Source organism: Ranitomeya imitator, chromosome 2 (assembly GCF_032444005.1).
Source record: "Ranitomeya imitator isolate aRanImi1 chromosome 2, aRanImi1.pri, whole genome shotgun sequence".
In the NCBI taxonomy this organism is placed as follows: domain Eukaryota; kingdom Metazoa; phylum Chordata; class Amphibia; order Anura; family Dendrobatidae; genus Ranitomeya; species Ranitomeya imitator.
This window is the reverse complement of record NC_091283.1, coordinates 701,435,873-701,462,914: the sequence shown is the minus strand read 5'-3', so window position 1 is coordinate 701,462,914 and position 27,042 is coordinate 701,435,873. Positions and strand designations below refer to the sequence as shown.

The 27,042-nt window shown below is 43.3% G+C and overlaps 1 protein-coding gene across 1 annotated transcript in view; it reads left to right on the top strand.

Moving 5' to 3' along the window:
* Nucleotides 1-243: 243 nt before the first annotated feature.
* Nucleotides 244-27,042, top strand: part of LOC138667696 (uncharacterized) — a 54,409-nt gene continuing 27,610 nt past the window's right edge. The window contains exons 1-4 of the mRNA XM_069755813.1: nucleotides 244-359; nucleotides 22,116-22,192; nucleotides 26,442-26,553; nucleotides 26,639-26,754. Of these exons, the coding sequence (XP_069611914.1) occupies nucleotides 296-359; nucleotides 22,116-22,192; nucleotides 26,442-26,553; nucleotides 26,639-26,754 (369 nt within the window). The 5' untranslated portion in view covers nucleotides 244-295. The remainder of the gene's footprint in view (nucleotides 360-22,115; nucleotides 22,193-26,441; nucleotides 26,554-26,638; nucleotides 26,755-27,042) is intronic.

Below are 27,042 nucleotides of genomic sequence, written 5' to 3'. Positions count from 1 at the left end.
AGTAGCGCTACAACAGAATTGCATCCCCTACAATATCAGTATTGGCTGGTGTTCCACTGATTGGAAATACCCTTTTTAATAAATAGAAATATATTAGCTGATACATTTCCTTTTAATCTAGTTGTTTTGTATGTAACCTATGAGTTTGTACCTCTTTATCAGCAATTTTAGTCATTGGCAGGAATCCTTTACCATCTTGCTGTTTCAGCAATTGAGAAATCAACACAAATATAACAAGCAAATATCACATTCTTATACATGGCACATATCCTGGGACTTTCTGTAGAGCAGAGCCATGCAGAACTCTGTAATTTTCTGTTTTGCTGTTATATATTTCAAAGTGTCTATTCATGGATTAGGTAAGTGTTAAACTGGTTGCAATATATATGTACTCATAAATAATTAATCAGTAAAACTTTTATGGTGAGATATAAATAAAGCAAAAATATTCTGTGTACAGAATACAGAATGTTCAACCAGGTTGTGCAATGTTCACGTGTGGACTCTGTTCTGTAGCAGCCATCTCACAGTTTAGAAAATGTGAAGGCAGTTCAGGGAAGTTTAAAAAGTAATGGTCAATAGTAATACATAGTGGTACACGGACAGCAGAGGGTCTGTGTAATAGCAGTATATGGACATCTTTCTCTCTAATAAGTCATTCAATTGTAACAAATACTATCTCTAATGATCTATCAGAAATTGTCTTCTATAAAATGATTCTACACAAGAAGTAGTTTTTATACTTTGTCTTCTGATCTTTCCTGAAATTTGTATTACAGATGCTTCCTGAAAGTCCAACAGTAAAATGTGAAATGCCCAGCATACAATGCTTTTTTGTTTGTGCCATTTTGTTGTATTTTAACACCCACAGGTAATTACATCCATAGCTGATCTCTCTATTTCCAGCCTCCTCTTGACAAACATATGGTACTACTGTTAGGGATCTCACTGAAATGTTCTGACAAATAAATATGAACGCAGGGGTGAAATTACACCAGTTTACCAAAGAAGAGGCCCCTATAATTAAAATATTACCTTTATTATTAATAAATAGAATAAAGAAAAATAATCCCCCTAAGTGAAACAAATGCCTATATAGATCGGGCTGAGAGATAATGGGGAAAAGGAAAAACAAACAATTAAATACCCTATTCTCTCTGACTAACTGGTAAGCTACAATCTTATAATACTAATAATGCCACAAAAAGCCTACATCAGAAATACCTCCATCAACAGAACACACCCAGTCCTATACCTCATAAACAGACAAGAAACACCTAGCAGCACCCAATATGATAATGTCTAGGTAGTGATGGTATAAAGTGCTGCTATGTCACAACAAGCTCACTCAGCCGATGGGTGGAGATGAGTGACCTGTCCCTAGATATCAGCTCTAACTGAGTGCCTACCTAGGTGCGGAGGTTGGCACCCTAAGAAATACAAGACTGGCGCCCCCGCTCGTGTGATGGCTGTCCCTACACTCCTATTATACCCTATAAAACTGCAAGTCAGAAACAGAGGGCCAGATGGCCTGTGTTAATTATATATTAAATATTATTATTATATAATGCACTACTAGGATGATAGCAGTGTGCACACAATAAAGAAAAAAAAGGGTAGGGTGTACATATATGGAATAACAGAGACAGTGCACTCAATCTAGGTCACTCATCACTGACACATAGGGTTACAGACAGAGCCGTAGAGTTTATGCTGCCCTAGGCACTTTTCGTGCTGCCTCCCTCATTGGTGATTATGACTAATGCAGACTGTCGGCAGAGACTTAGGCTACTTTCACATCGGCAATTTTTGCCACATCCGGCAGTTTTTCCACATCTGCCACATAAAGCATCACTTATGGCAACACTGCGTTTGGCCTCATTCATTCCCTATGGGACTTGTGGACATGTGCGGCACTTGTGGTTTTGCCGCAATCCGGCAAATGAGGTACTTGCAGCAATGGAAAAAAACGCTGCTAGCAGTGTTTTTTTTGTCTCACTGCAAGTCCAAAACTGCAAGTGCCGCACATGTTTGCAAATTCCATAGGAAATGAGTAAGGGGTCCAAATCTATGTATATGACCATGTAGCTCTTTCATGTATCCCGGCGCCCCTGCAGAGCAGTCGCTTCCGCCGATGTGACAGCTCTCCACGGGAGGTCGTTATTACACAGATTATATCATACCAGGGAGTATACTGTTTGAGATGGTGTGATATGCTATGTGGGTATCATTTTTGTGTACATTTCTATTTTACTTATTTTCATGGTGTTCTCTTGTAGAAGGAGTTATTTGCTAATTGATGAATGGCTGTTGCTTCCATCTGATCCGAAGGTCAATCTTAGTAAACCAACTAGCTCCCTTAATCCTAGCAAACAAATCGGAAAGCAAAGGTAAAGGGTATTGAAACTTGACCGTGATCTTATTCAAGAGGCGATAATCAATACAGGGTCTCAAGGAACCATCTTTTTTAGCAACAAAAAAGAACCCCGCTCCCAACGGTGAAGAAGATTGTCGAATATGCCCTTTCTCCAAAGACTCCTTAATATAGCTCCGCATGGCGGTATGTTCAGGCACAGACAGGTTGAAAGTCGACCCTTGGGAAACTTACAGCCTGGAATTAAGTCAATAGCACAATCACAGTTCCTGTGCAGTGGAAGGAAACTGGACTTGGGCTCATCGAATACATCCTGAAAATCAGACAAAAACTCTGGAATTTCAGAAGAGGAAGAAGAGGAGATTGACATCAAAGGAACATCATTATGAACCCCCTGACAACCCCAACTAGTCACAGACATGGACTTCCAATCCAACAGGATTATGTACCTGCAACCACGGAAAACCCAGCACGATAGCATCATGCAAATTATGCAACACCAGAAATCGACAATCTTCCTGATGGACTGGCGCCATGCGCATGGTCACCTGTGTCCAAAACTGGGGCTTATTTTTAGCCAAGGGTATAGCATCAATGCCCCTTAAAGGAATAGGGTTCTGCAAAGACTGCAGGGGAAAACCACAACGCTTGGCAAACTCAAAATCCATTAAGTTCAAGGCCTGAATCCACAAACGCCATGACAGAAAATGATGACAATGAGCAGATCAAGGACACAGATAACAAAAATTTAGGTTGTACAGTACTGATGGTAATTGAACTGGCGATCCTCTTTGTCCGCTTAGGGCAGACAGAAATGACATGAGAAGCGTCGCCACAATAATAACACAACCTATTCTGACGTCTGAAACCTTGTCGTTCCGTACTAGACAGAATCCTATCACACTGCATAGGCTCAGGAATTTGCTCTGAGGATAACGCCACAGCGCGCACAGTTATGCGCTCCCGTAAGTGCCGGTCAATAACATCTGTAACAGATTCAGAAAGACCCTTTCTGAAAATTGCCGCCAAAGCATCATTGTTCCATTTAGTCAACACCGACCATTTTCTGAATTTCTGACAATACAATTCTGCGGCCTCTTGACCCTGAGACAGGGTCAACAAGGTCTTCTCAGCTTGATCCACAGAATTAGGTTCATCATATAATAATCCTAAAGCCTGAAAAAAGGAGTCTATATTAAGCAAAGCCGGATTCCCAGATTCCAGGGAAAATGCCCAATCCTGCGGGTTGCCACGCAGCAGGGAGATTACGATCTTTACCTGCTGAATGGAATCACCGGAGGATCGAGGTCTCAAAGCAAAAAACAGTTTACAGTTGTTTTTAAAACTCAAAAATTTGGACCTGTGACCAAAAAAACAAATCAGGAATACGAATCTTCGGTTCTAAAACAGGAGTCTGAACAATATAATCAGAAATACCCTGTACCCTAGCAGCAAGCTGGTCTACACGAGAAGCTAATTCCTGCACATTCATGCTAGCACAAGGCTCTTCAGCCACCCAGAGATAAAGAGGGAGGAGAAGACAAAGTAGACTGAAGAAAAAAAAATGGCTCAAGACCTTTCTTCCCTTCTTCTGAGATGCATTTAACTCATTATTGGCCAGTTGTACTGTTATGATCCGGTGACCTTGGAGCAGCATGAAAACTTTCACTGGAGTAGGTGGTAACTATACTGACTGCAAACCCTGATCTTATCACCGCAACTAGAAGTAGCCATGGGGTGTGCCTAACAAAACCTAGACACCTCGACACAGCCGGAGGGCTAAATACCCCTATAGATGGAAATAGGAATTTCTACCTTGCCTCAGAGCAGAACCCCAAAAGATAGGCAGCCCCCCACAAATATTGACTGTGAGTAGTAGAGGAAAAGACAAACGCAGGCAGAAAACAGGATACAGCAAATGAGGCACACACTAGCTAAATAGGAAAGGATAGGACAGGATACTAAGCGGTCAGTATTAAAAATCCTTCCAAAAATATCCACAGCAGAAAATACAAAAACTCCACCATCTAACTAAAGATGTGGAGCGTATGTCTGCAACTCCAGAGAATCCAACAAGACTGAGAAAACACTGACACAGTCTAAGCTGGACAAGAGAAAAACAAATGAATAGCACAGAATATAAGCACACTGCATGTGTGCCACAGAAACAAAAACCAAACACTTATCTTTGCTGAATTTGGCAGCTAAGCAGGAGAAGCCAGAAAGTGATCCAACACTTCACAAGAAACATTGACAACTGGCAAGGGCTAATGAATCCTGCACACCTAAATATCCCAGTCAGAACTGCAATCAGCAGATACACCTGGCCAGGACTGCGACTCAGAGACAACTGCATTCCCACCTACAACCACTGGAGGGAATCCAAGAGCAGAATTCACAACAGTAACCAAATGGAGAACCACCCACAGAGTGAGTACAGAAATTGGACTGTATCCAGTTTACAGGAGAGAGACAGCGACCTGGGCCTGAATTACCAGGGACTGACTAAAGAGGCCTTAATTGAGCTACTGGTGGGTGCTAGCGAGACCACCTACTCCCATATGTTTGAAGGACAAGCCCAGGAGACGAGGATCCCCAACCCAAAAAGTCAGTGGTTGGTGTGGTACGAAGAAGAGATGGCGGTTCTGGGCCCAGGCATCTCTCAGGAGTAAAAGGAGCAGGCTGCCGCCACAGCTGAGACGAAGCAATGGAGCTGGAAAGAGGGAGTAATGCGATGTGGAGTGTATACCCAATGATTCGGGAGCCTGTATGGATCACCTGGACAGAGTTTAAGCCATTTGATGAGGCTTCTGGAGATGTGGAGGGGTTCTTCAAGGACTTTGAGCAGCAGTGTGCTGTGATGGAGGTGCCCCCCTCTGGCTGGATGCGTTTGTTAGTGGGACTCCTGAACGGTAGCATGGCGGAGGCTTACCAAAACATTGACTCACAGCGGAATCAGGATTATAACATTGTAAAGGAGACTATCCTGGATTACCATGCTATCACCCCAGACTCATATAGGGCCAAATTACGAGACCTCCCATGCACCATGGGGGGATCGTTTAGGATGTATGCACATAAGATGTCCCAGGTATGTCGGAGATGGCTGGAAGCAGAAAACGCCTTTACTGTGGAAGATGTTGTACAGGCGTTCCTTATAGAACAATTTCTTGCCAAGTGCCTCGCAGAGGTACAGGAATGGGTACAGGAGCGCACGCCATGTACCATGGATAGAGCTGCAGCCCTGGCAGAAAAAAAGCCCTTATTATCCGACGGCAATGGAGGAGGCTTCTGGACAATGAACCACGGCCTCCTCCCACACCCTGTCCAACTCTGATTATATCTTCCCGTCCACCTAGTCGCAAGCCGATGACAATCACGCCTCACAATCCTGGGCCCCAACAGTTCCGACCATGATATGGGGGTATCACAAAGAGGAGATGTTATGGGTGTGGGCAACCTAGACATTTGCAGTCTGGCTGTCCCTCAAGGATTTGGTGGAAGCCCCACGCAGCCCCACCTCGTCCAGTACATCTTGTGCACTCCATCCCGCCTGAGGAAAAGCTACCACCACCCCCACCAGAGTGGAGCACCAACCACGGCACCATAGATACACCTCCTGGAGTGTACGGACTCTGGCCTTGGTCCATCAGAAATACAGAGCAACGGCATTGCCACCTGCAGGATGTCTTAATTGATGGATACGAAGTGTCGGGATTTAGAGACACGGGTGCATTCCTGACTATCACTGACCCCCGTGTGGTTCGACCTGAGGCAAATCACCAGGGCCTGAGAATTCCCATTGTCCTGGCGGGGGTGTCCGCAAATATATACAGCGAGCTTTAGTACATTTGGATTATGATTTTAGAGAAAAACTGTGCTGGATTGGAGTGATGGGAGGACTTCCTGCAGATATCCTCCTTGGAAATGACATCTGGGAGTTACAAAGTCATTTTGTGGGAGCAGAAGGTCCGTGGGCCTCTCACTCTTCTGACAAAACAATTGGAGGGAGATATCGCAGATACCGGAACGCCCATCATTCCCTACATTCTAGAGTTCAGAGACTGTCTTGCCCAGCTAGCTACCTTGGCTAATGAACATCAGTGAATGGCCCAGTCCAGTCAAAAAGCATGGTATGACCATAAAGCCAGGACCCGGGAATTTATGGACAAGTGCTTATGATTATTGCAACCTCTACCACTATACAAGGAACTATAAACTTTTGCCCCATAGATGCTCTGTATAAAGCTGTGCCACATATAATGCTCCATACTGTTCATTATTGCCCCATAGATGCTCCATATAAAGCTGTGCCACATATAATGCTCCATACTGTTCATTATTGCCCCATAGATGCTCCATATAAAGCTGTGTCATATATAATGCTCCATACTGTTCATTATTGCCCCATAGATGTGCCATATAAAACTGTGCCATATAGTGCTCTGCACCGTTCATTATTGCCCCATAGATGTGCCATATAAAGCTGTGCCATATAGTGCTCTGCACCGTTCATTATTGCCCCATAGATGTGCCATATAAAGCTGTGCCATATAGTGCTCTGCACTGTTCATTATTGCCCCATAGATGTGCCATAGAAAGCTCTGCCATATAGTGCTCTGCACCGTTCATTATTGTCCCATAGATGTGCTATAGAAAGCTCTGCCATATAGTGCTCTGCACCGTTCATTATTGCCCCATAGATGTGCCATAGAAAGCTCTGCCATATAGTGCTCTGCACCGTTCATTATTGCTCCATAGATGTGCCATATAAAACTGTGCTACCGGTACATATAATGCTGCGGCTGCTGCAATAAAAAAAAAATGCCATACTCACCTCTCTTGCTTGCAGCTCCTCAGCGTCCCGTCCCATCCCGGCGTCTCTCCGCACTGACTGTTCATCTCACCCTCTGACCTGCACAGTCAGAGCCAGAGGACGGGAAGATGGAGCGGCGCCCGGCGAGTGGAACGTGGACAGGTGAATATGTAATACTTACCTGCTCCCGGTGTCCCGCTCCTTCCGCCGGACAGCTGGTCTCCGGATGCCGCAGCTTCTTCCTCTGTCAGCGGTCACTGGCACCGCTCATTAGAGGAATGAATATGCGGCTCCACCCCTATGGGAGTGGAGTCCATATTCATAAGTTTAATGAGCGGTCCCACGTGACCGCTGAACAGGGGAAGAGCTGCAGCACTGAAGACCGTGGGACGGGCAGGGGGAGCGCCAGGATCGCCGGGACTAGGTGAGTATGCCTCAGACCTCTCTCCCCCTCGCCCACCGACCCCACCGCCGACCGTGACTCGAGTATAAGCCGAGAGGGGCACTTTCAGCCCAAAAATTTGGGCTGAAAATCTCAGCTTATACTCGAGTATATACGGTATGTGTGTTTTTTTTCTTTTCTAAATCTTCAACACAGTAGCCGGATGATGGGACTACTGTCCGAGTGCGTTACACCGCGGTCAATGCTGCCATTAACCCTGTGTGAGCGCTGACCGGAGGGGAGCTACATGACTGGGCAGTATACTACGTGTCTGTGCTGTATACTACGTGGCTCTGTGCTGTATACTACGTGTCTGTGCTGTTACTACGTGGCTCTGTGCTGTATACTAAGTGGCTGGGCAATATACTATGTGGCTGGGCAATATACTACGTGACTGGGCAATATACTACGTCTGTGCTGTATATCATGTGACTGGGCAATATACTATGTGGCTGGGTAATATACTACGTAACTGGGCAATGTACTACGTGTCTGTGCTGTATACTACGTGACTTGGCAATATACTACGTGACTGGGCAATATACTACCTGGCTCTGTGCTGTATACTATGTGGCTGGGCAATATACTATGTGGCTGGGCAATATACTATGTGGCTGGGCATTATACTATGTAGCTGGTCAATATACTACGTGTCTGTGCTGTATACTACGTGACTGGGCAATATACTATGTGGCTGGGCAATATACTACGTAACTGGGCAATATACTATGTAACTGGGCAATATACTACGTAACTGGGCAATATACTACGTAAATGGGCAATATACTATGTGATTGGGCAATTTACTACGTGGCTGGGCAATATACTACGTGACAGGGCAATATACTACAAATCAAACAAGATGGCTAACCGCACTTCACAAGCTGGAGCGCCCGTCCAGGTCCAGGGAACCAACTAGGACCATCGAAAGCTCAAAGTAAAAAAGTGACAGCGCTCCATCCGGGTGTAATCCAAATCAGCAACTTTATTCAAACCATAAAACAGCAGACAGCAACGTTTCGACCCTGTGGGTCTTTATCAAGCATGCTGGATTACACCCGGATGGAGCGCTGTCACTTTTTTACTTAGGGCAATATACTACGTGACTGGGCAATATACTATGTGACTGGGCAGTATACTACGTGTCTGTGCAATATACTACGTGGCTCTGTGCTGTATACAATGTGGCTGGGCAATATACTATGTGGTTGGGCAATATAATAATAATAATAATAATAATAATTTTTATTTATATAGCGCCAACATATTCCGCAGCGCTTTACAAATTATACTATGTGGCTGGGCAATATACTACGTAGCTGGGCAATATACTACGTGTCTGTGCTGTATACTACGTGACTGGGCAATATACTATGTGGCTGGGCAATATTCTACGTAACTGGGCAATATACTACGTAACTGAGCAATATACTATGTGGCTGGGCAATATACTACGTGACTGGGCAATATACTACGTGTCTGTGCTGTATATTACGTGACTGGGCAATATACTATGTGTCTGGGCAATATACTATGTGGCTGGGCAATATACTACGTGGCTGGGCAATATACTACGTGACTGTGCTGTATACTATGTGTCTGTGCTGTATACTACGTGGCTCTGTGCTGTATACTACGTGGCTGGGAAATATACTATGTGACTGGGCAATATACTACGTGGCTCTGTGCTATATACTACGTCACTGGGCAATATACTATGTGGCTGGGCAATATAGTACGTGGCTGGGCAATATACTACATGGCTGGGCAATATACTACGTAGTTAGGCAATATACTACGTGGACATGCATATTCTAGAATACCCGATGCGTTAGAATCGGGCCACCATCTAGTTTAAACCTAAGCCTGTGATTCCCATCATGTGACTGATCACATGATCATGACCTCGTCTCGTGCAGGTCCTGGCAGGTCTGCCCGGGAAATAAAGTAGACCCTCTCCCATCCGCTATATGAGGGTCCAGATAAAACCAGCCCTTTTATGCAACTTAATCCTCTCAACACATAGTGTGCTGGATAAAAAATGCTCTGGTTTTATATCACTGACGCCATGACACATATCTCCCTTCTACCACTCTGCCAGTGACTCTGTCACATATTCCCCCCCTCTGCCCAAAGCCGGGGTTTTGGCACCTTCACTCACTAGGCAGGGGAGTCTGGACTGGGCATCTGCATTCCCATGGAACTTTCCTGGCCTATGTTCTACGTGAAAGGTGAACTCTTGGAGGCCCCAGGACCATCTCATCACTCGAGCATTCTTACCCTTCTTTTCCCTCAACCACCTCAGAGGGGCATAGTCAGACACCAGTTTAAACCTATGGCCTAGCAGCTAGTATCTCAGGGTATCCACGGCCCATTTTATGGTCAAGTACTCCTTTTCAACAATGGCATAGTTTTTCTCACACGAAGAGAGCTTACTGCTCAGATACATGATGGGATGCTCCACCCCATTCACCTCCTGAGACAGTACGGCTCTCAAGCTGACTTTTGATGCATCTGTCTGGACAATGAACTCCTTTGCGAAGTCTGGTGCAGCCAGAACTGGATGCTTACACACAGCCTGCTTCAGTTCCTGGAACGTCATCTCCGTCTCTTCAGACCACTTAACTAGTGTCGACCTTATGCCTTGAAGGAGGTCCGCCAATTGCGTGACAATCATGGCGAACATTGGGAAAAAACGCCGGTAGTAACCCACAATTCCAAGAAATGCTCCCACTTGCTTCTTAGATAGTGGTTGTGGCCATTTCTGGATCGCCTCAATCTTGTTTATTTGGGGCTTGATTTCTCCCCTCCTGATGACATAGCCTAGGTATTTGGCCTCTTCCTTTCCCACGGCACATTTCTTTGGATTGATGGTGAACCCCGCATTCCTTAACACATCCAGAACAGCCTGGACCTTTGGCAGATGACTACCCCAGTCCGAGCTGAAGGCCACAACGTCATCCAGATAGGTGGTGGCATACTTCTTATGCAGAGCCACCACTTGATCCATAGTCCTCTGAAAGGTTGCTGGGGCCCCTTGTAGACCAAAAGGCATACTGGTGTATTGGAAACAACCATCAGGCATCAAGAAAGCACTCTTCTCCATAGCACTCTGGGCCATGGGGATCTTCCAATAGCCCTTTGTCAGGTCAAGGGTGGTAATGTGCCTTTCGGTCCCCAGTCTCTCAATAAGTTCGTAAACCCGGGGCATCGGATACGTGGAGCGCCCCCAAGGGCAGTGCGGTATTCGATACCGGGTCCTTCGGGTCACAGGGGGATGTCACAGTGGCTGATCCGATCCGTGGCCCTGGGACTTCCGTTGTAAAAGGGAAAGGTTTTTAAAGGGGAAATGTTCGTGATGCCACCTGTGGTATTCGGTCAGGGTGACCGACGCTGCTCTAAAGGGTCCGCTGGGGTGGTGTTATGGCAGCTAGATGGTATACCTTCCCCCAGGTGAAGTATGTCCCCAGGGCTTCCCAGTGTGTAGATGGTGGATGGTGAGAGGCGCAGTGAAGAACGAGGACACAAGGTTGCAGTCTCTTTACCTTTACTGAAGGCTTCAGCATCCACAGTCCAGAGCACCAGATCACAGGGCAGACAGAGTCCGTCCGGTTTGTAGGCAAGTCCAGAGTCCCCTAGTCCAGGTAGAAATCAGTAGCCTTCCTCTAGCGCCATGGTGTTGTAGTCCCTTACTGCTAAGCTTCTCATAAGGTCCTCACAGATGTTATAGATGTTATGTCTCTCTCTCTCTCTGTCCCCGAGATGGATAGGACAAACCTGTATGACTGCTGGCTTGAGGTGTTTTACAGGGACTCTATCATGCCCCAGCCTCTAAGGGGTGCCACCTTGCCTCCTGGGTGAAGGGGCGGACAGGTAATGTGAAATTAGCTGTCCTGCCGGTCTCTGGAGCAAGGCATAATCGATCGTTGCTCCCTCGGTGTTCCGGCTACCAGGATCCGATCCTGCGCCTCAGAAGGAGGCAGCCTGTGTAGGGCTGTTCCCCGCCTGGTATCCACTCCTTTGCTATGACTTCTTTCACCCTCTCTGCAATACAGTCATCCTTCATTGTCTCTTTCTGGAAGCTGCAGCTCTCAGGGCATGCACAGCTCCGTGTCCTTCTGTCTCGATCTCTGACAGGCTCCCACCCCTGTCAGGGACCAACTACCTGAGCAAAGCTCAGCCAGCAACTCACTCACTGAGCTGAGCTCAGCTAGCAACTAACTAACTTCCTCCCCAGGCAACCAGTTTTACCTACTGTAAGTGTGAATAGCGCCCTAATAAATAGGAGCAGAGATCCCCCTGGTGGCCTGGAGTATGAAATGTGTTGCATGTTTGTGATACATGGATTCAGTTGTCCTTCTTTGCCTCCAAACCTAACACCACTCCTCCCTAGAGGAGAATGATATTACTGCAACGACCAGGTCCCTGGGGCGCTGCAATCGCATACGATTTAGAGACCTTTTTCAGTTTGCGGTAATCATTTCAAAACCGTGACTCTCTGTCAAGCTTCGGAACAAAGACTATGAGACTTTAAAAAGGGAGTGCGTCCACATATTCGGATTTTGTTTTGTATTTGAATACCAACAATTACAATGTTTGGTTCACATGCAGGAATTTAACTATTTTTTGGATATTGTGTTACATGGTAACCATACTACCAATAGGGTAGAGACATCCCTCTGGCCTCTAGTTCACACCCTAGACACGTGACAAATGCTATCCCCAAAGGGGAATTTATCAGAGCCAGAAGGATTTGTTCTAATGAGGATTTTTTTGTCAGGGAAAGTATTGTTATCAAAAATAGATTGAATGACAGAGGATATAATAGATCCAGGGTCAACCGAGCATTTGATAAAGTGCACAATACTCCACTTGATAATTTTTTGTATGGCATAGGGAAAACACCAAAGTCAGTTTCTCCCTCTAATATTATTTTTTCCAGTGCCTTTAGCATTCAGTTTCATATCATCAAGGGCATTATTCAGAAATATCTACCAGTGGTAAATCAAGATGATCTCCTTTGTACGATTTTAGATGGTAGTTGCCAGGTGGTAGCTAATAGAGGTAGATCACTTGGCGATATGTTAGTGCAGCGCTCCAGGGTCCTGGTCATTGCAGTAATATCATTCTCTTCTAGGGGAGAGTGGTGTTAGGAGGCAAAGAAGGACAACTGCATCCAGGTATCACAAACATGCAACACATTTCACACTCCAGGCCACCAGGGGGAGCTCTGCTCCTATTTATTAGGTCACTCACCACACTTAGGTAAAACTGGTGACCTGTAGGGAAAGTTAGTTAGTTGCTGGCTGAGCTTCGCTCAGGTAGTTCGTCCCTGGCAGGGGTGGGATCCTGTGAGAGATCGAGGAAGAAGGACACGTAGCTGGCACCCCTTAGAGGCTGGGGCATAATAGAGTCCCTGTAAAACGCCTCAAGCCAGCAGTCATACAGGTTTGTCCTATCCATCTCGGGGACAGAGAGAGAGAGAGACATAACATCTATAACATCTGTGAGGACCTTATGAGAAGCTTAGCAGTAAGGGACTACAACACTAGAGGAAGTCTACTGATTTCTACCTGGACAAGGGAACTCTGGACTTGCCTCCAAACCTGCTGGACTTTGTCTGCCCTGTGATCTGGTGCTCTGGACTGTGGATGCTGGAATCTTCAGTAAAGGTAAAGAGACTGCAACCTTGTGTCCTCGTTCTTCACTGCGCCTCTCACCATCCACCATCCACACACTGGGAAGCCCTGGGGATTCACTTCACCTGGGGGAAGGTACACCATCTAACTGCCATAACATCACCCAAGTGGACCCCTTAAAGCAGCGTCGGTCACCCTGACTGAATTCCACAGGTGGCTTCACGAACATAAACTCTATCCCTTTAAAGACCTTTCCCTTTAATACGGACGTCCCAGGGCAACGGATCGGGTCAGCCACTGTGACATCACCCCGTGACCCGAAGGACCCGGTACCAAGTACCCCACCTAGTTTGATACGTAACACAGAATCTCCTTGATCTTGGCTTTCAGTCACAGGCTTTTATAAATGTGCTTTAAGCAGATGCAATGTGTGTCAGTATGCGGAAAATAAGAAACGCACTTACAGTTCTTCTGAGGGCGTGTCATTTCCCATTAAAACATTTATAAATTGTGAGACCAGTCACATGATTTACTGCATATATTGCAAAACCTGCAATTTACAATATGTAGGTTATACTACACATAAACTCAAAAAAAGAATAGCTGAACATATTGGTAATATTAGCAGTGGCAATTCTGGTTACTCTGGGGCAGCCAAACATTTCAGCATATTGCATAGAGGGGATTTGTCTTGCTTGTCTTTTTTTGAGATTAAAAAAGTTGATTATTCCATTCCGGGGGGGTAATTCGCAGAAACAATTAGCTATAAGGCTACTTTCACACTTCCATCGGTACGGGCCCATCGCAATACGTCGGGCCGACGTACCGACGGACGTTGTGAAATAACTGCACGACGTGGGCAGCGGATGCAGTTTTTCAACGCATCCACTGCCCATTCTGCAGTCCGGGGAGGAGGGGGCGGAGTTTCGGCCGCGCATGCACAGTCAAAAATGGCTGACGCGACGCACAAAAAATGTTACATTGAACGTTTCTTTGTGCGTCGCGTCCGTCAAAACACGACGTGTGGCCATCCGTTGCTAATACAAGTCTATGGGCAAAAAACGCATCCTGCAAGCACATTTGCAGGATCCGTTTTTTGCCCAAACCGACGGATTGCGACGGAGGACAAAAGACGGAAGTGTGAAAGTAGCCTAAGGGAAGCCCACTGGATATTGACCTTGGATACCAAATATCCCCGAGGTATGAATTTTGAAAATGATTTATTTTTCATCTATTAGTAATTATGTTTCAAAAAGAATATTCTGATATGTGTAGGGGTTGGTATTTTGTGACGTATTATTGTAATTTCATTTGTTTCAAGAATTATTTGGTTGTAGTCATATGGTGGTATTATTTGAATTGTTTCTGAAAAAATTGGAAAAATATATATATATATATACTGTATATATATATATTGCAAAAAAAGGAGGACCAAGAGCATATAGTAAAGCTATAAAAGGCAATTTTTATTCATACAAAAAACTATTAAAATATGGACATCAGTACTAGTTACAAAATATACCACGATGTAGCATAGGCAGGGGGACAAAAAAAAGGACAGTAAACACCCCACATCTCAACACCCCTTATACCAATATGAATAGTGGTTGCAGTTGTGGCTAAAAGCGGGAAAATACCGCATAGCAGCAAGTAATTACATGGGAGAAGGCATACACAAAACTGCCAAAACCTAGTCATTGTATATGGCAAGTGCGCACTAATAACAAAAGTAACCCCTATGACAGTGGTGAAAACCTAAGCGAAATGCTTACCCATGCAGAGGGGGGAGAGAGGTGAAGGGGTCCCGCCTGGTGGGAGAGGCTAGGAATAGAGGCAATACATAACTGTAATAGAAAAAAATAAACGGCAATAAGCCGCAGCCAGCTCACCAACCAGACCATAGATAATTGAGCACGGAGATTCGTCCAGACCAAGACGCCAAGCAATTGCAGTATACGAAAACGTGGAAACTCCAGCTCCAATAAAATGGCAAAATTCTTTATTAGTCCAACTTCATTAAAAAGGACATCCTTACAAAGTAACAAGGACGCAGGTGGTTACATGAATATAGGCAACGCGTTTCGATCACACGGGATCTTATTCATGCCCCATTCATGAATGGCACAGAACCCGCAGAACCCGACGCGCGTTTCGCATGTAGCTTCTTCGTTGGGGAAATGTACTAGCTACATGCGAAACGTGCGTCGGGTTCTGCGGGCTCTGTGCCACTTACACAGTTATGTATTGCCTCTATTCCTAGCCTCTCTCCACTCTAGACTTACGTTAGCACTATGCACTTATGCATTAATCATTAGTATTAGCTGCTTGTTATATCTTTGGCACATGGCACTTTCTTATGGCCTTTATGAACTTTATTATTGAGGGCACTTGTTTAAAATTGGATTTCTTATATATGGAAACTTTTCCTTGTCACTTGGCACTTTACTGTCTATTTTTTAAACTGTGCATTTCTATATTACTGAGCTCAATTATTATTGTGGGACATTGTTCTATTGAGAATCATTGATTATATGGCTACATAATTTATATTTTTATTAGATTATTGTGCAGTATTCTTGTCCTATATAACTGCGGGGCAGCTTTGTGCTTTGCCCTTTTTGGTCTGGGTGCATTATTGTTTTTATTAATGTGCAGTATTTATTATTGATACACCCAGCCTTGGAGCTATACACTGTGATTTTTGGAGAGGGCTAAATAAGTTTTGAGTATACATAACTCTGGTACTTTATAGCACTTTGTAGTGCAATACACTGTGTTTGGCGGCTATTTTGTGTTGTTCCCCCGTTTTATTTATGTATTGTACGTATATAGGTAATAATATGACATTTTAAACTTCTACTATGGCATTACTTCCATTGTGTTTGTAGGATTAGTATAATTGGAAGTGCCTCTATTAGGCCAGAATATTTTTTGGTTTATAAAATCATTGTTTACTAGCAAAGGTTATGACTAGAGGACTAGTAAACCTCAGGGCCATCTTAACCCAATGGGAACTTGCCTTGGCAACACATGAGCGAAGCTAATCTTTGTATGTTAAATCATAACTAAAGTTTGGACAAATTTACACTAAAAGAACAGTCGTGTTTAGCTGAGAATTTTTCATGCTGGTGACTAGTGATGAGCGAATAGCATTGTTGCTCGGCCCCCCGAGCATGCTCGGGTAATCTCCGAGTATTTGTTAGTGCTCTGAGATTTAGTTTTCGTCACCTCAGCAGCATGATTTACAGCTGCTTGACAAGCTGAATACATGTGAGGAATGACGGTTTGTTAGGGAATTCTCACATGTATTCAAGCTGTCCAGCAGCTGTAGATCATGCAGCTGACGCGATGAAAACTAAATCTCCGAGCACTAACGTATACTCGGAGATCACCCGAGCATGCTCGGGGAGACCCGTGTAACAATGCTATTCACTCATCACTACTGGTGACATAGTAGTCCTCTACCTCCTTCACCATTAGAAACAGCAAACTGTATCCTAAAAAGAAGAGATTTTTATCTTAGCTAACAGAGGTCAGATAGGATTCCAGCTTCAACCTGCCACCATCCCAAAAGAAAATTGTGAAGTGGTAACATATTATGCAGGGTTGCGGGTCACAGAAGAGCAAAAGCAGTCTGATCACTACCGAATGTACGGAAAGTGCTTCCCTTCTGCCATGAGGTGAATAACCCTTTCAGGGTTTCAATGAAAAGTAATGTTTTGAGTGGAGCACAGAAGGGCAACCTCACACACGTGCCTTGCATGGCTCACGTCCTCAACCTGGTGGTACAGCAATTTCTATGTCACTCTTCTGGGCTGGATGCGCTGCTGCAGAAAACAGGATTAGTGTGTGCTCACTTCTGCCGTTTGCACCCTGCTTGTCATTGACCTGCATCAATATTGCTGTTTTTCGGGTTACCGATTTACTGGTTGATATGTGATGTGCTGACACTGTGGAATTCCCCTCAGCACATGTTGCAGTGACTGTGGCAGCAGCGATGAGCCCTGGTGCAGTATGTCATTTTACTTAGCATGGGTTAATGCAGTACCGATGTGGTGAAAATCATGCTTGCGGAGTGGGCACAGATGAAGGACCTCTGCACCCTTCTGCACAGTTTCTGAATGGCTACCAAAATGATTAGTGCTGACGATGCCATCATCAGCATCACTATTCCGGAAGAAGCTTATACTTTTATACTGTGCCATATAATCTGTGTGGCTTACTGAGTACTATTGTGTTTTTCAAGCCTTGTGTATTGTAAAAGTATTTATCATGCTGATTAGTTTCTGCTGTACAGCCTGTTTTTAATGTTTTAACACCATTTTTATTGAACCACCAATAAAATAAATATATTTTTAACCCCTTTACCCCCAAGGGTGGTTTGCACGTTAATGACCGGGTAAATTTTTACAATTCTGACCACTGTCCCTTTATGAGGTTATAACTCTGGAACGCTTCAACGGATCCCAGTGATTCTGACATTATTTTCTCGTGACATATTGTACTTCATGACAATGGTAAAAATTCTTTGATAGTACCTGCGTTTATTTGTGAAAAAAACTGAAATTTGGCGAAAATTATGAAAATTTCGCAATTTTCCAACTATGAATTTTTATGCAATTAAATCACAGAGATATGTCACACAAAATACCTAATAAGTAACATTTCCCACATGTCTACTTTACATCAGCACATATTTGGAACCAAAATTTTTTTTTGTTAGGGAGTTATAAGGGTTAAAAGTTGACCAGCAATTTCTCATTTCTACAACACCATTTTTTTTAGGGACCACATCTCATTTGAAGTCATTTTGAGGGGTCTATATGATAGAAAATACCCAAGTGTGACACCATTCTAAAAACTACACCCCTCAAGGTGCTCAAAACCATATTCAAGAAGTTTATTAACCCTTCTGGTGCTTCACAGGAATTTTTTGATTGTTTAAATAAAAATGAACATTTAACTTTTTTCACAAAAAATTTAATTCAGCTCCAATTTGTTTTATTTTACCAAGGGTAACAGGAGAAAATGGACCCCAAACATTGTTGTACAATTTGTCCTGAGTACGCCAATACCCCACATGTGGGGGTAAACCACTGTTTGGGCGCATGGCAGAGCTCGGAAGCGAAGGAGCGCCATTTGACTTTTCAATGCAAAATTGACTGGAATTGAGATGGGACGCCATGTTTCGTTTGGAGAGCCCCTAATGTACCTAAACAGTAGAAACCCCCCACAAGTGACCATTTTGGAAAGTAGACCCCCTTAGGAACTTATCTAGATGTGTGCTGAGCGCTTTGACCCACCAAGGGCATCACAGAAGTTTATAATGGGGAGCAGTAAAAATAAAACAAAAATTTTTTCCCACAAAAATTATTTTTTAGCCCCCAGTTTTGTATTTTCCCGAGGGTAACAGGAGAAATTGGACCCCACAATTTGTTGTCCAATTTGTCCTGAGTGCGCTGATACCCCATATGTGGGGGGGAACCACTGTTTGGGCTCATGGGAGGGCTCGGAAGGGAAGGAGCTCCATTTGGAATGAGGACTTAGATGGAATGGTCTGCAGGTGTCACATTGCATTTGCAGAGCCCCTAAAGTACCTAAACAGTAGAAACCTCCCACAAGTGACACCATTTTGAAAACTAGACTCCCTAAGGAACTCATCTAGATGTGTTGTGATAGCTTTGAACCCCCAAATGTTTCACTACAGTTTGTAATGCAGAGCCGTGAAAATTAAAAAAAAAAATCTTTCCCCCCAAAATTATTTTTTAGCCCCCAGTTTTGTATTTTCCCGAGGGTAAGAGGAGAAATTCGACCCCAAAAGTTGTTGTCCAATTTGTCCTGAGTACGCTGATACCCCATATGTGGGGGGGAACCACCGTTTGAGCGCATGGCAGAGCTCGGAAGGGAAGGAGCGCCATTTGGAATGCAGACTTAGATGGAATGGTCTGCAGGCGTCACATTGCGTTTGCAGAACCCCTAATGTACCTAAACAGTAGAAACCCCCCACAAGTGACCCCATATTGGAAACTAGACCCCCCAGGGAACTAATCTAGATGTGTTGTGAGAACTTTGAACCCCCAAGTGTTTCACTACAGTTTATAACGCAGAGCCGTGAAAATAAAAAAATCTTTTTTTCCCCACAAAAATTATTTTTTAGCCCCCAGTTTTGTATTTTCCCAAGGGTAACAGGAGAAATTGGACCCCAAAAGTTGTTGTCCTATTTGTCCTGAGTACGCTGATACCCCATATGTTGGGGTAAACCCCTGTTTGGGCACACGGGAGAGCTCGGAAGGGAAGAAGCACTGTTTTACTTTTTCAACACAGAATTGGCTGGAATTGAGATCGGACGCCATGTCGCGTTTGGAGAGCCCCTGATGTGCCTAAACAGTGGAAACCCCACAATTATAACTGAAACCCTAATCCAAACACACCCCTAACCTTAATCCCAACAGTAACCCTAACCACACCTCTAACCCTGACACACCCCTAACCCTAATCCCAACCCTATTCCCAATTGTAAATGTAATCTAAACCCTAACTGTAACTTTAGCCCCAACCCGAACCCTAACTTTAGCCCCAACCCAAACTGTAGCCCTAACCCTAGCCCTAACCCTAGCCCTAACCCTAACCCTAGCCCTAACCCTAACCCTAGCCCTAACCCTAGCCCTAACCCTAGCCCTAACCCTAGCCCTAATGGGAAAATGGAAATAAATACATTTTTTAATTTTTCCCTAACTAAGGGGGTGATGAAGGGGGGTTTGATTTACTTTTAGAGCGGGTTTTTTAGCGGATTTTTATGATTGGCAGCCGTCACACACTGAAAGACGCTTTTTATTGCAAAAAATATTTTATGCGTTACCACATTTTGAGAGCTATAATTTTTCCATATTTTGGTCCACAGAGTCATGTGAGGTCTTGTTTTTTGTGGGCCGAGTTGACGTTTTTATTGGTAACATTTTCGGGCACGTGACATTTTTTGATCGCTTTTTATTCCGATTTTTGTGAGGCGGAATGACCAAAAACCAGCTATTCATGAATTTCTTTTGGGGGGGGGCGTTTATACCGTTCCGCGTTTGGTAAAATTGATAAAGCAGTTTTATTCTTCGGGTCAGTACAATTACAGCGACACCTCATTTATATCATTTTTTTATGTTTTGGCGCTTTTATACGATAAAAACTATTTTATAGAAAAAATAATTATTTTTGCATCGCTTTATTCTCAGGACTATAACTTTTTAATTTTTTTGCTGGTGATGCTGTGTGGCGGCTCGTTTTTTGCGGGACAAGATGACGTTTTCAGCGGTACCATGGTTATTTATATCTGTCTTTTTGATCGCGTGTTATTCCACTTTTTGTTCGGCAGTATGATAATAAAGCGTTTTTTTTCTTACGGTGTTTACTGAAGGGGTTAACTAGTGGGCCAGTTTTATAGGTCGGGCCGTTACGGACGCGGCGATACTAAATATATGTACTTTTATTGTTTTGTTTTTTTTATTTAGATAAAGAAATGTATTTATGGGAATAATATTTTTTTTTTTTCATTATTTTGGAATTTTTTTAAAAATTTTTTTTACACATTTGAAAAAATTTTTTTTTACTTTTTTACTTTGTCCCAGGGGGGGACATCACAGATCGGTGATCTGACAGTGTGCACAGCACTCTGTCAGATCACCGATCTAATAGCAGTGCAGGCTGCTTCACAGTGCCTGCTCTGAGCAGGCTCTGTGAAGCCACCTCCCTCCCTGCAGGACCCGGATCCGCGGCCATCTTGGATCCGGGGCTCGAGCAGGGAGGGAGGTGAGGAGACCCTCGCAGCAACGCGATCACATCGCGTTGCTGCGGGGGGCTCATGGAAGCCCGCAGGGAGCCCCCTCCCTGCGCGATGCTTCCCTGCACCGCCGGCACATCGCGATCATCTTTGATCGCGGTGTGCCAGGGGTTAATGTGCCGGGGGCGGTCCGTGACTGCTCCTGGCACATAGTGCCGGATGTCATCTGCGATAGGCAGCTGACACCCGGCCGCGATCGGTGGCGCTCCCCCCGTGAGCGCCGCCGATCGCGCTGGACGTACTATCCCGTCCATGGTCATAGGGGCCCACCCCACCTCGACGGGATAGTACGTCCCATTTCAGAAAGGGGTTAATATTATCGACCATTTACTTTTATTCCTAGGCAAACCAGTGTGCTGGAGCTCCTACAACAACCAATCGGTTGTCATAGGGGCCCCCACACACTGGTTTGCCCTGGGCCCATTATGCTGCTAAGACAGCCCTGTTAAACCTGCTGCTTACAACTGATTGACAGCTTTCTGCCTATGCACAGTGTACACAGAAAACATCCAATCAGTACTGTGAGTGGGGTTATACATAATTTAGCATTCAGAAGACTGGTAGATCTGCAGAAAAAAAACATTCATTTTATCAAAACTGCAGCAAGCAGCATAATAGGTGACACATCAATTCCCCCTGTTACTGAGTTATATTTACCGTATTGTTAATGCATTACAGCAGCATTTCAATGTTAAGAAATCGTTTCTCAGTCCAAAACCGGGCATTTATTTATTTTATACTTGGGCATTATGGTAGCAGCATTGTCGATGACTTATCCCAAATCTCATCCACATGCTGGGAAGAAAATCCACAGCATTTCCGCAACAAAATTCACAATCATTTTTGCCGCCGCAGATTTTGCTCTAGAGTTTACTGCATGAAGTCCGCAGTAGAAAGGTTCTATTCACTTATATCCTCTCCTTGTTTTGGCTTGAAAAGAATAAAAAAGGGAAGTGAATCCAGCTTGAAGCTAATAAAAATTATTTCCACAAAGTCTTTTTACCTTTCACTTTTAGAATTAGCCAAGATTTGCAAAGACAATAATGATAATGCCAGAGACATGTCTTACAAATCTCTACAAAGGAAATTAAAGGTAAGAAATAAAAATAACATTAGTCTTCTTTAGAATGATTGTTATGACGTATGGCTGAATTAACTTTCTGTTCTACAAGTTGTATAAAAGTTTAATAAGACATCCATTTATTTTTACCGTACTGTCATGTGTCAGATCATATACAGAAACATCGTTTTTTGTTTATTCTGCGAGAATATGTATAAATGCATCAAATGCTGTAGCATACACCATCATATAGAGACAAAGTTGCGCCACCATATGGAGACAACGTACAGGTGCTTCTCACAAAATTAGAATACCATCAAAAAGTTAATTTATTTCACTTCTTCAATACAAAACGTGAAACTCATATATTATACAGTCGTTACAAACAGAGTGATCTATTTCAAAGTGTTTATTTCTGTTCATGTTGACGATTATCCCTTACAGCCAATGAAAACCCAAAAATCAATATCTCAGTAAATTAGGATAATTAACAAGAAACACCGGCAAAGGCTTCCTCAGCATTTAAAAAGGTCCCTTAATATGTTTCAGTAGTTTCCACAATCATGGGAAAGACTGCTGACATGACAGATGTCCAGAAGGCAGTCATTGGCACATTCCACAAGGAGGGTAAGCCACAAAAGGTCATTGCTAAAGAAGCTGGCTGTTCACAGAGTGCCTTGGGTGGAAGGAAAAAGTATGGAAGAAAAAGGTGCACAAGCAACCGGGATAACCGCAGCCTTGAAAGGATTGTTAAGAAAAGGCCATTCAAATATTTGAGGGAGATTCACAAGAAGTGGACAGCTGCTGGAGTCATTGCTTCAAGAGCCATTACACACAGACAGATGTATCCAGGACATGGGCTACAAGTGTCACATTCCTTGTGTCAAGCTACTCATGACTAATAGACATCAGAACATCAGAAGTGTCTTACCTGGGCCAAAGAGAAAAAGAACTGGACTGTTGCTCAGTGGTCCAAGGTGTTGTTTTCAGATGAAAGTAAATTTTGCATTTAATTTGGAAATCAAGGTCCCAGAGTCTGGAGGAAGAGTGGAGAGGCCACAATCCAAGCTGCTGCAGGTCTATTGTGACGTTTCCACAATCAGTGATGTCTGGGGAGCCATGCCATCTGCTGGTGTAGGTCCACTGTGTTTTATCAAGACCAAAGTCAGCGCAGCCGACTACCAGGAAAATTTAGAGCACTTCATGCTTCCCTCTGCAGACAAGCTTTTTGGAGATGGAAATTTCATTCTCCAGCAGGACTTGACACCTGTCTACACTGCCAAAAGTACCAATAGCTGGTTTAAAAGCAACAGTATCACTGTGCTTGGGTGGCCAGCAAACACGTCTGACTTTAACCCCATAGAGAATCTATGGAGTATTGTCAAGAGGAAGATGAGAGACACCAGACTCAACAATGCAGACGAGCTAAAGGCTGCTATCAAAGCAACCTGGGCTTCCATAACATAACAGTGCCACAGGCTGATCGCCTCCATGCCACACCGCATTGATGCAGTAATTGATGCAGAAGGCATCAAAACTATGAATTAACACATGTGGAATTATATATTCAACAAAAAAGTATGAAACAACTGAAAATATGTCTTATATTCTAGGTTCTTCAAAGTAGCCACCTTTTGCTTTGATGACTGCTTTGCACACTCTTGGCATTCTCTTGATGAGCTTCAAGAGGTAGTCACCGGGAATGGTTTTCACTTCACAGATGTGCCCTGTCAGGTTTAATAAGTGGGATTTCTTGCCTTATAAATGGGGTTGGGACCATCAATTGTGGTGTGCAGAAGTCTGGTGGATACACAGCTGATAGTCCTACTGAATAGACTGTTAGCTGCTTTTTTCTTGCCATAATACAAATTCTAAGTAAAGAACAACGAGTGGCCATCATTACTTTAAGAAATAAAGTTCAGTCCGTCCAAAAAATTGGGAAATTTTGAAAGTGTCCCCAAGTGCAGTTGCCAAAACCATCAAGCGCTACTGGCTCACATGAGGACCGCCCCAGGAAAGGAAGACCAAGAATCACCTCTGCTACTGAAGATAGTTTTATCCGAGTCACCAGCTTCAGAAATCGCAGGTTAACAGCAGCTCAGATTAGAGACCAGGTCAATGCCACACAGAGTTCTAGCAGCAGACACATTTCTACAACAACTGTTAAGAGGAGACTTTGTGCAGCAGGCCTTCATGGTAAAATAGCTGCTAGGAAACCACTGCTAAGGACAGACAACAAGCAGAAGAGTCTTGTTTGGGCTAAAGTGGAAATCTGTGCTTTGGTCTGATGAGTCCAAATTTGAGATCAAACAACAGTATCACTGTGCTTGAGTGGCCAGCAAACACGTCTATGGTGTATTGTCAAGAGGAAGATGAGAGACACCAGACTTAACAATGCAGACGAGCTAAAGGCTGCTATCAAAGCAACTTGGGCTTCCATAACACCTCAGCAGTGCCACAGGCTGATCGTCTCCATGCCACACCACATTGATGCAGTAATTGATGCAAAAGGAGCCCCGAAAAAAGTATTGAGTGCATTTACTGAACATACAGTTCAGTAGGTCAACATTTCAGATTTTAAATTCATTTTTCAAGCTGGTGTTCTAAAGTATTCTAATTTACTGAGATAATGACTTTTGGGTTTTCATTGGCTGTAAGCCATAATCAACATTAACTGAAATAAACACTTGAAATGGATCACTCTGTTTGTAATGATTCTATATAATATGAGTTTCACTTTTTGTATTGAAGAACTGAAATAAATTAACTTTTTAATCACGTTCTAATTTTGTGAGAAGCACCTGTATGTTAGCACACAGAATCCCTAAAATTCTTTAGTACAAAGGTATAGCGTCTCTGTGTGCCTAAATTTGCACACATCATAACTCCCTATTTTTTAAAGAGTTTGTGCTAAGATTTTTAATTTATCCCTACCAAGAGGATAAAGCATAACCTACTGATCACTGTTGGGCCAATCAATGGGACTTCCGTCATTGTTAGCACCACAGAGTTAGAATGAATGGAGTGGAGGAGCACTTGTTCATCTTCTGCTCATTTCAGGCAAGGTCCTACAGAGCCCCATTTCAGCATCAGCTTGGGTATCATCATCCAAATCTCATCAATCAGACAATTGTCCTCTATTCTATGGATATGGTATTATTTATGACCTTGGTCCAAGCTCTTCAAAGGGAATCTAGCAACAGGTGTCTGCTATTTAATCTGAAAATATCAAAAAAGCAGGGTCAAATCTACACCCAAGAAAAAGTCTCAGATGAAAAGGTCACTTGGGAAAAATATAAAATGTAACTTTCATTAGGTATTAAAACTAAAAAATACCACAAATAAACAAACAACACATAAAGTGCAAATGTGCCAGTGATGTTAAAAGCACCAAGAACAATTACTTATAATAACAGATTGTCACTATCAGATTACCCCAAAACAAAAAAATAAGCTGCCAACTAATTGCTTAGAGAGGTAAGCACCCTAATTTCCCAATAGAGGGTCTCAAAATAAATCAGTAGCCCCAAATTAAGAGGGGAAAAAAACTCTCTATATAGGCCTAGCTGGAACAGGTAAATATTGGTCTACAGTCAGTATTTCATGAACAATGAAGGCAAAACAGTGATGTTGAAATGCTGAATGAAACAAAAAACTCCAAAAAAGCAATTATAGTGACAAACCCATTGCTAAAGATATAAGCAGCAAGTGGATATAAAAAAATCCCATCGTGGTTAACCCCAGACACGCTGTTCTCCTGCCCAGCAAACAGGCTCTCCATGTATGTGTCGTGACTGTGACACAGCAGCAACACATACAGCTGTAGCGTCGAACAGCTGATCGGCTGGTGTGATCCATGTATCTGGGTTCCTGTGTAGCTTCTTCGGTAAGCGCTATAGCTTGCCAAATAAGAGGGAACCTGAGAAAATTCACTCATCTCTAATCATAACCCTTCTTTTAGTTTTTGCCTGACGAAGAGACCTGTGTAGTCTCGAAAGCTTGCAATTTGTTACCATCTTTTCAGTTAGCCATTAAAAGGTGTCAACCACTGAGGACTCTCCATTCTACATATTTTTCTAATCATAACCCTGTACTCTAAGTGATACATCACTGGAATCAGGGTCTCTTTCCCTACATTATGCTGGTCTTGAATGAGGTAGCAAAAATCTGGTGACAGATTCCCTTTAAGAAATAGGGAATTAAAATACTCATGTTCAATTGAGCTTCAGAAAAGTATTCTTCATTGTTAATGTGTAGTAAGAAAAAACATTTTCAATTCTAGCACTTCATCAATCTTGATAAAGATCTCACAAACTTGACACTGTCACAGATTAATTCACTGATCCTGTGGACAGAACAAGCACTTGTCAGTCTTAAAGGATACCAAACAAAAGGTAAAGCCCTTTCCATAATATGAAATTACTATTATACTTCTGCTGATGAAAAAGATTTACTTTTTTCTTCTTTCTTTGTCCTAAGTTTATAACAAAAGTGTGATGACAACGAACTGCACAGTGCCGCTGGTGCCCGCACATGGTGGTTTAGTGTGTGCTTACTTTGATAATGTTTACTACTGCAAACCAATGTGTGATCAGGTAATCATCCTTTGTACATTGTACATATGCTTTACTCATATACAAGTAAGGCTAGTTTCACAATTTGTTTAGGTATATAATTTGGTAAATGGGGCAGGAAAAAGTCCTGTTCTTTACATAAGACAGATTTATACCAAAAATACAGTATTGTAAAGTTTTAGTCAGTTGGGAGCAAAATACTATAAATTAAGAATGCTTTAGAAAATAGAACTGTTAACAGTTTATTTTTATCAATTATCAAAATTCAAAGTAAATGAGCAAGAGAGAAATCAAAATCACATCAATATG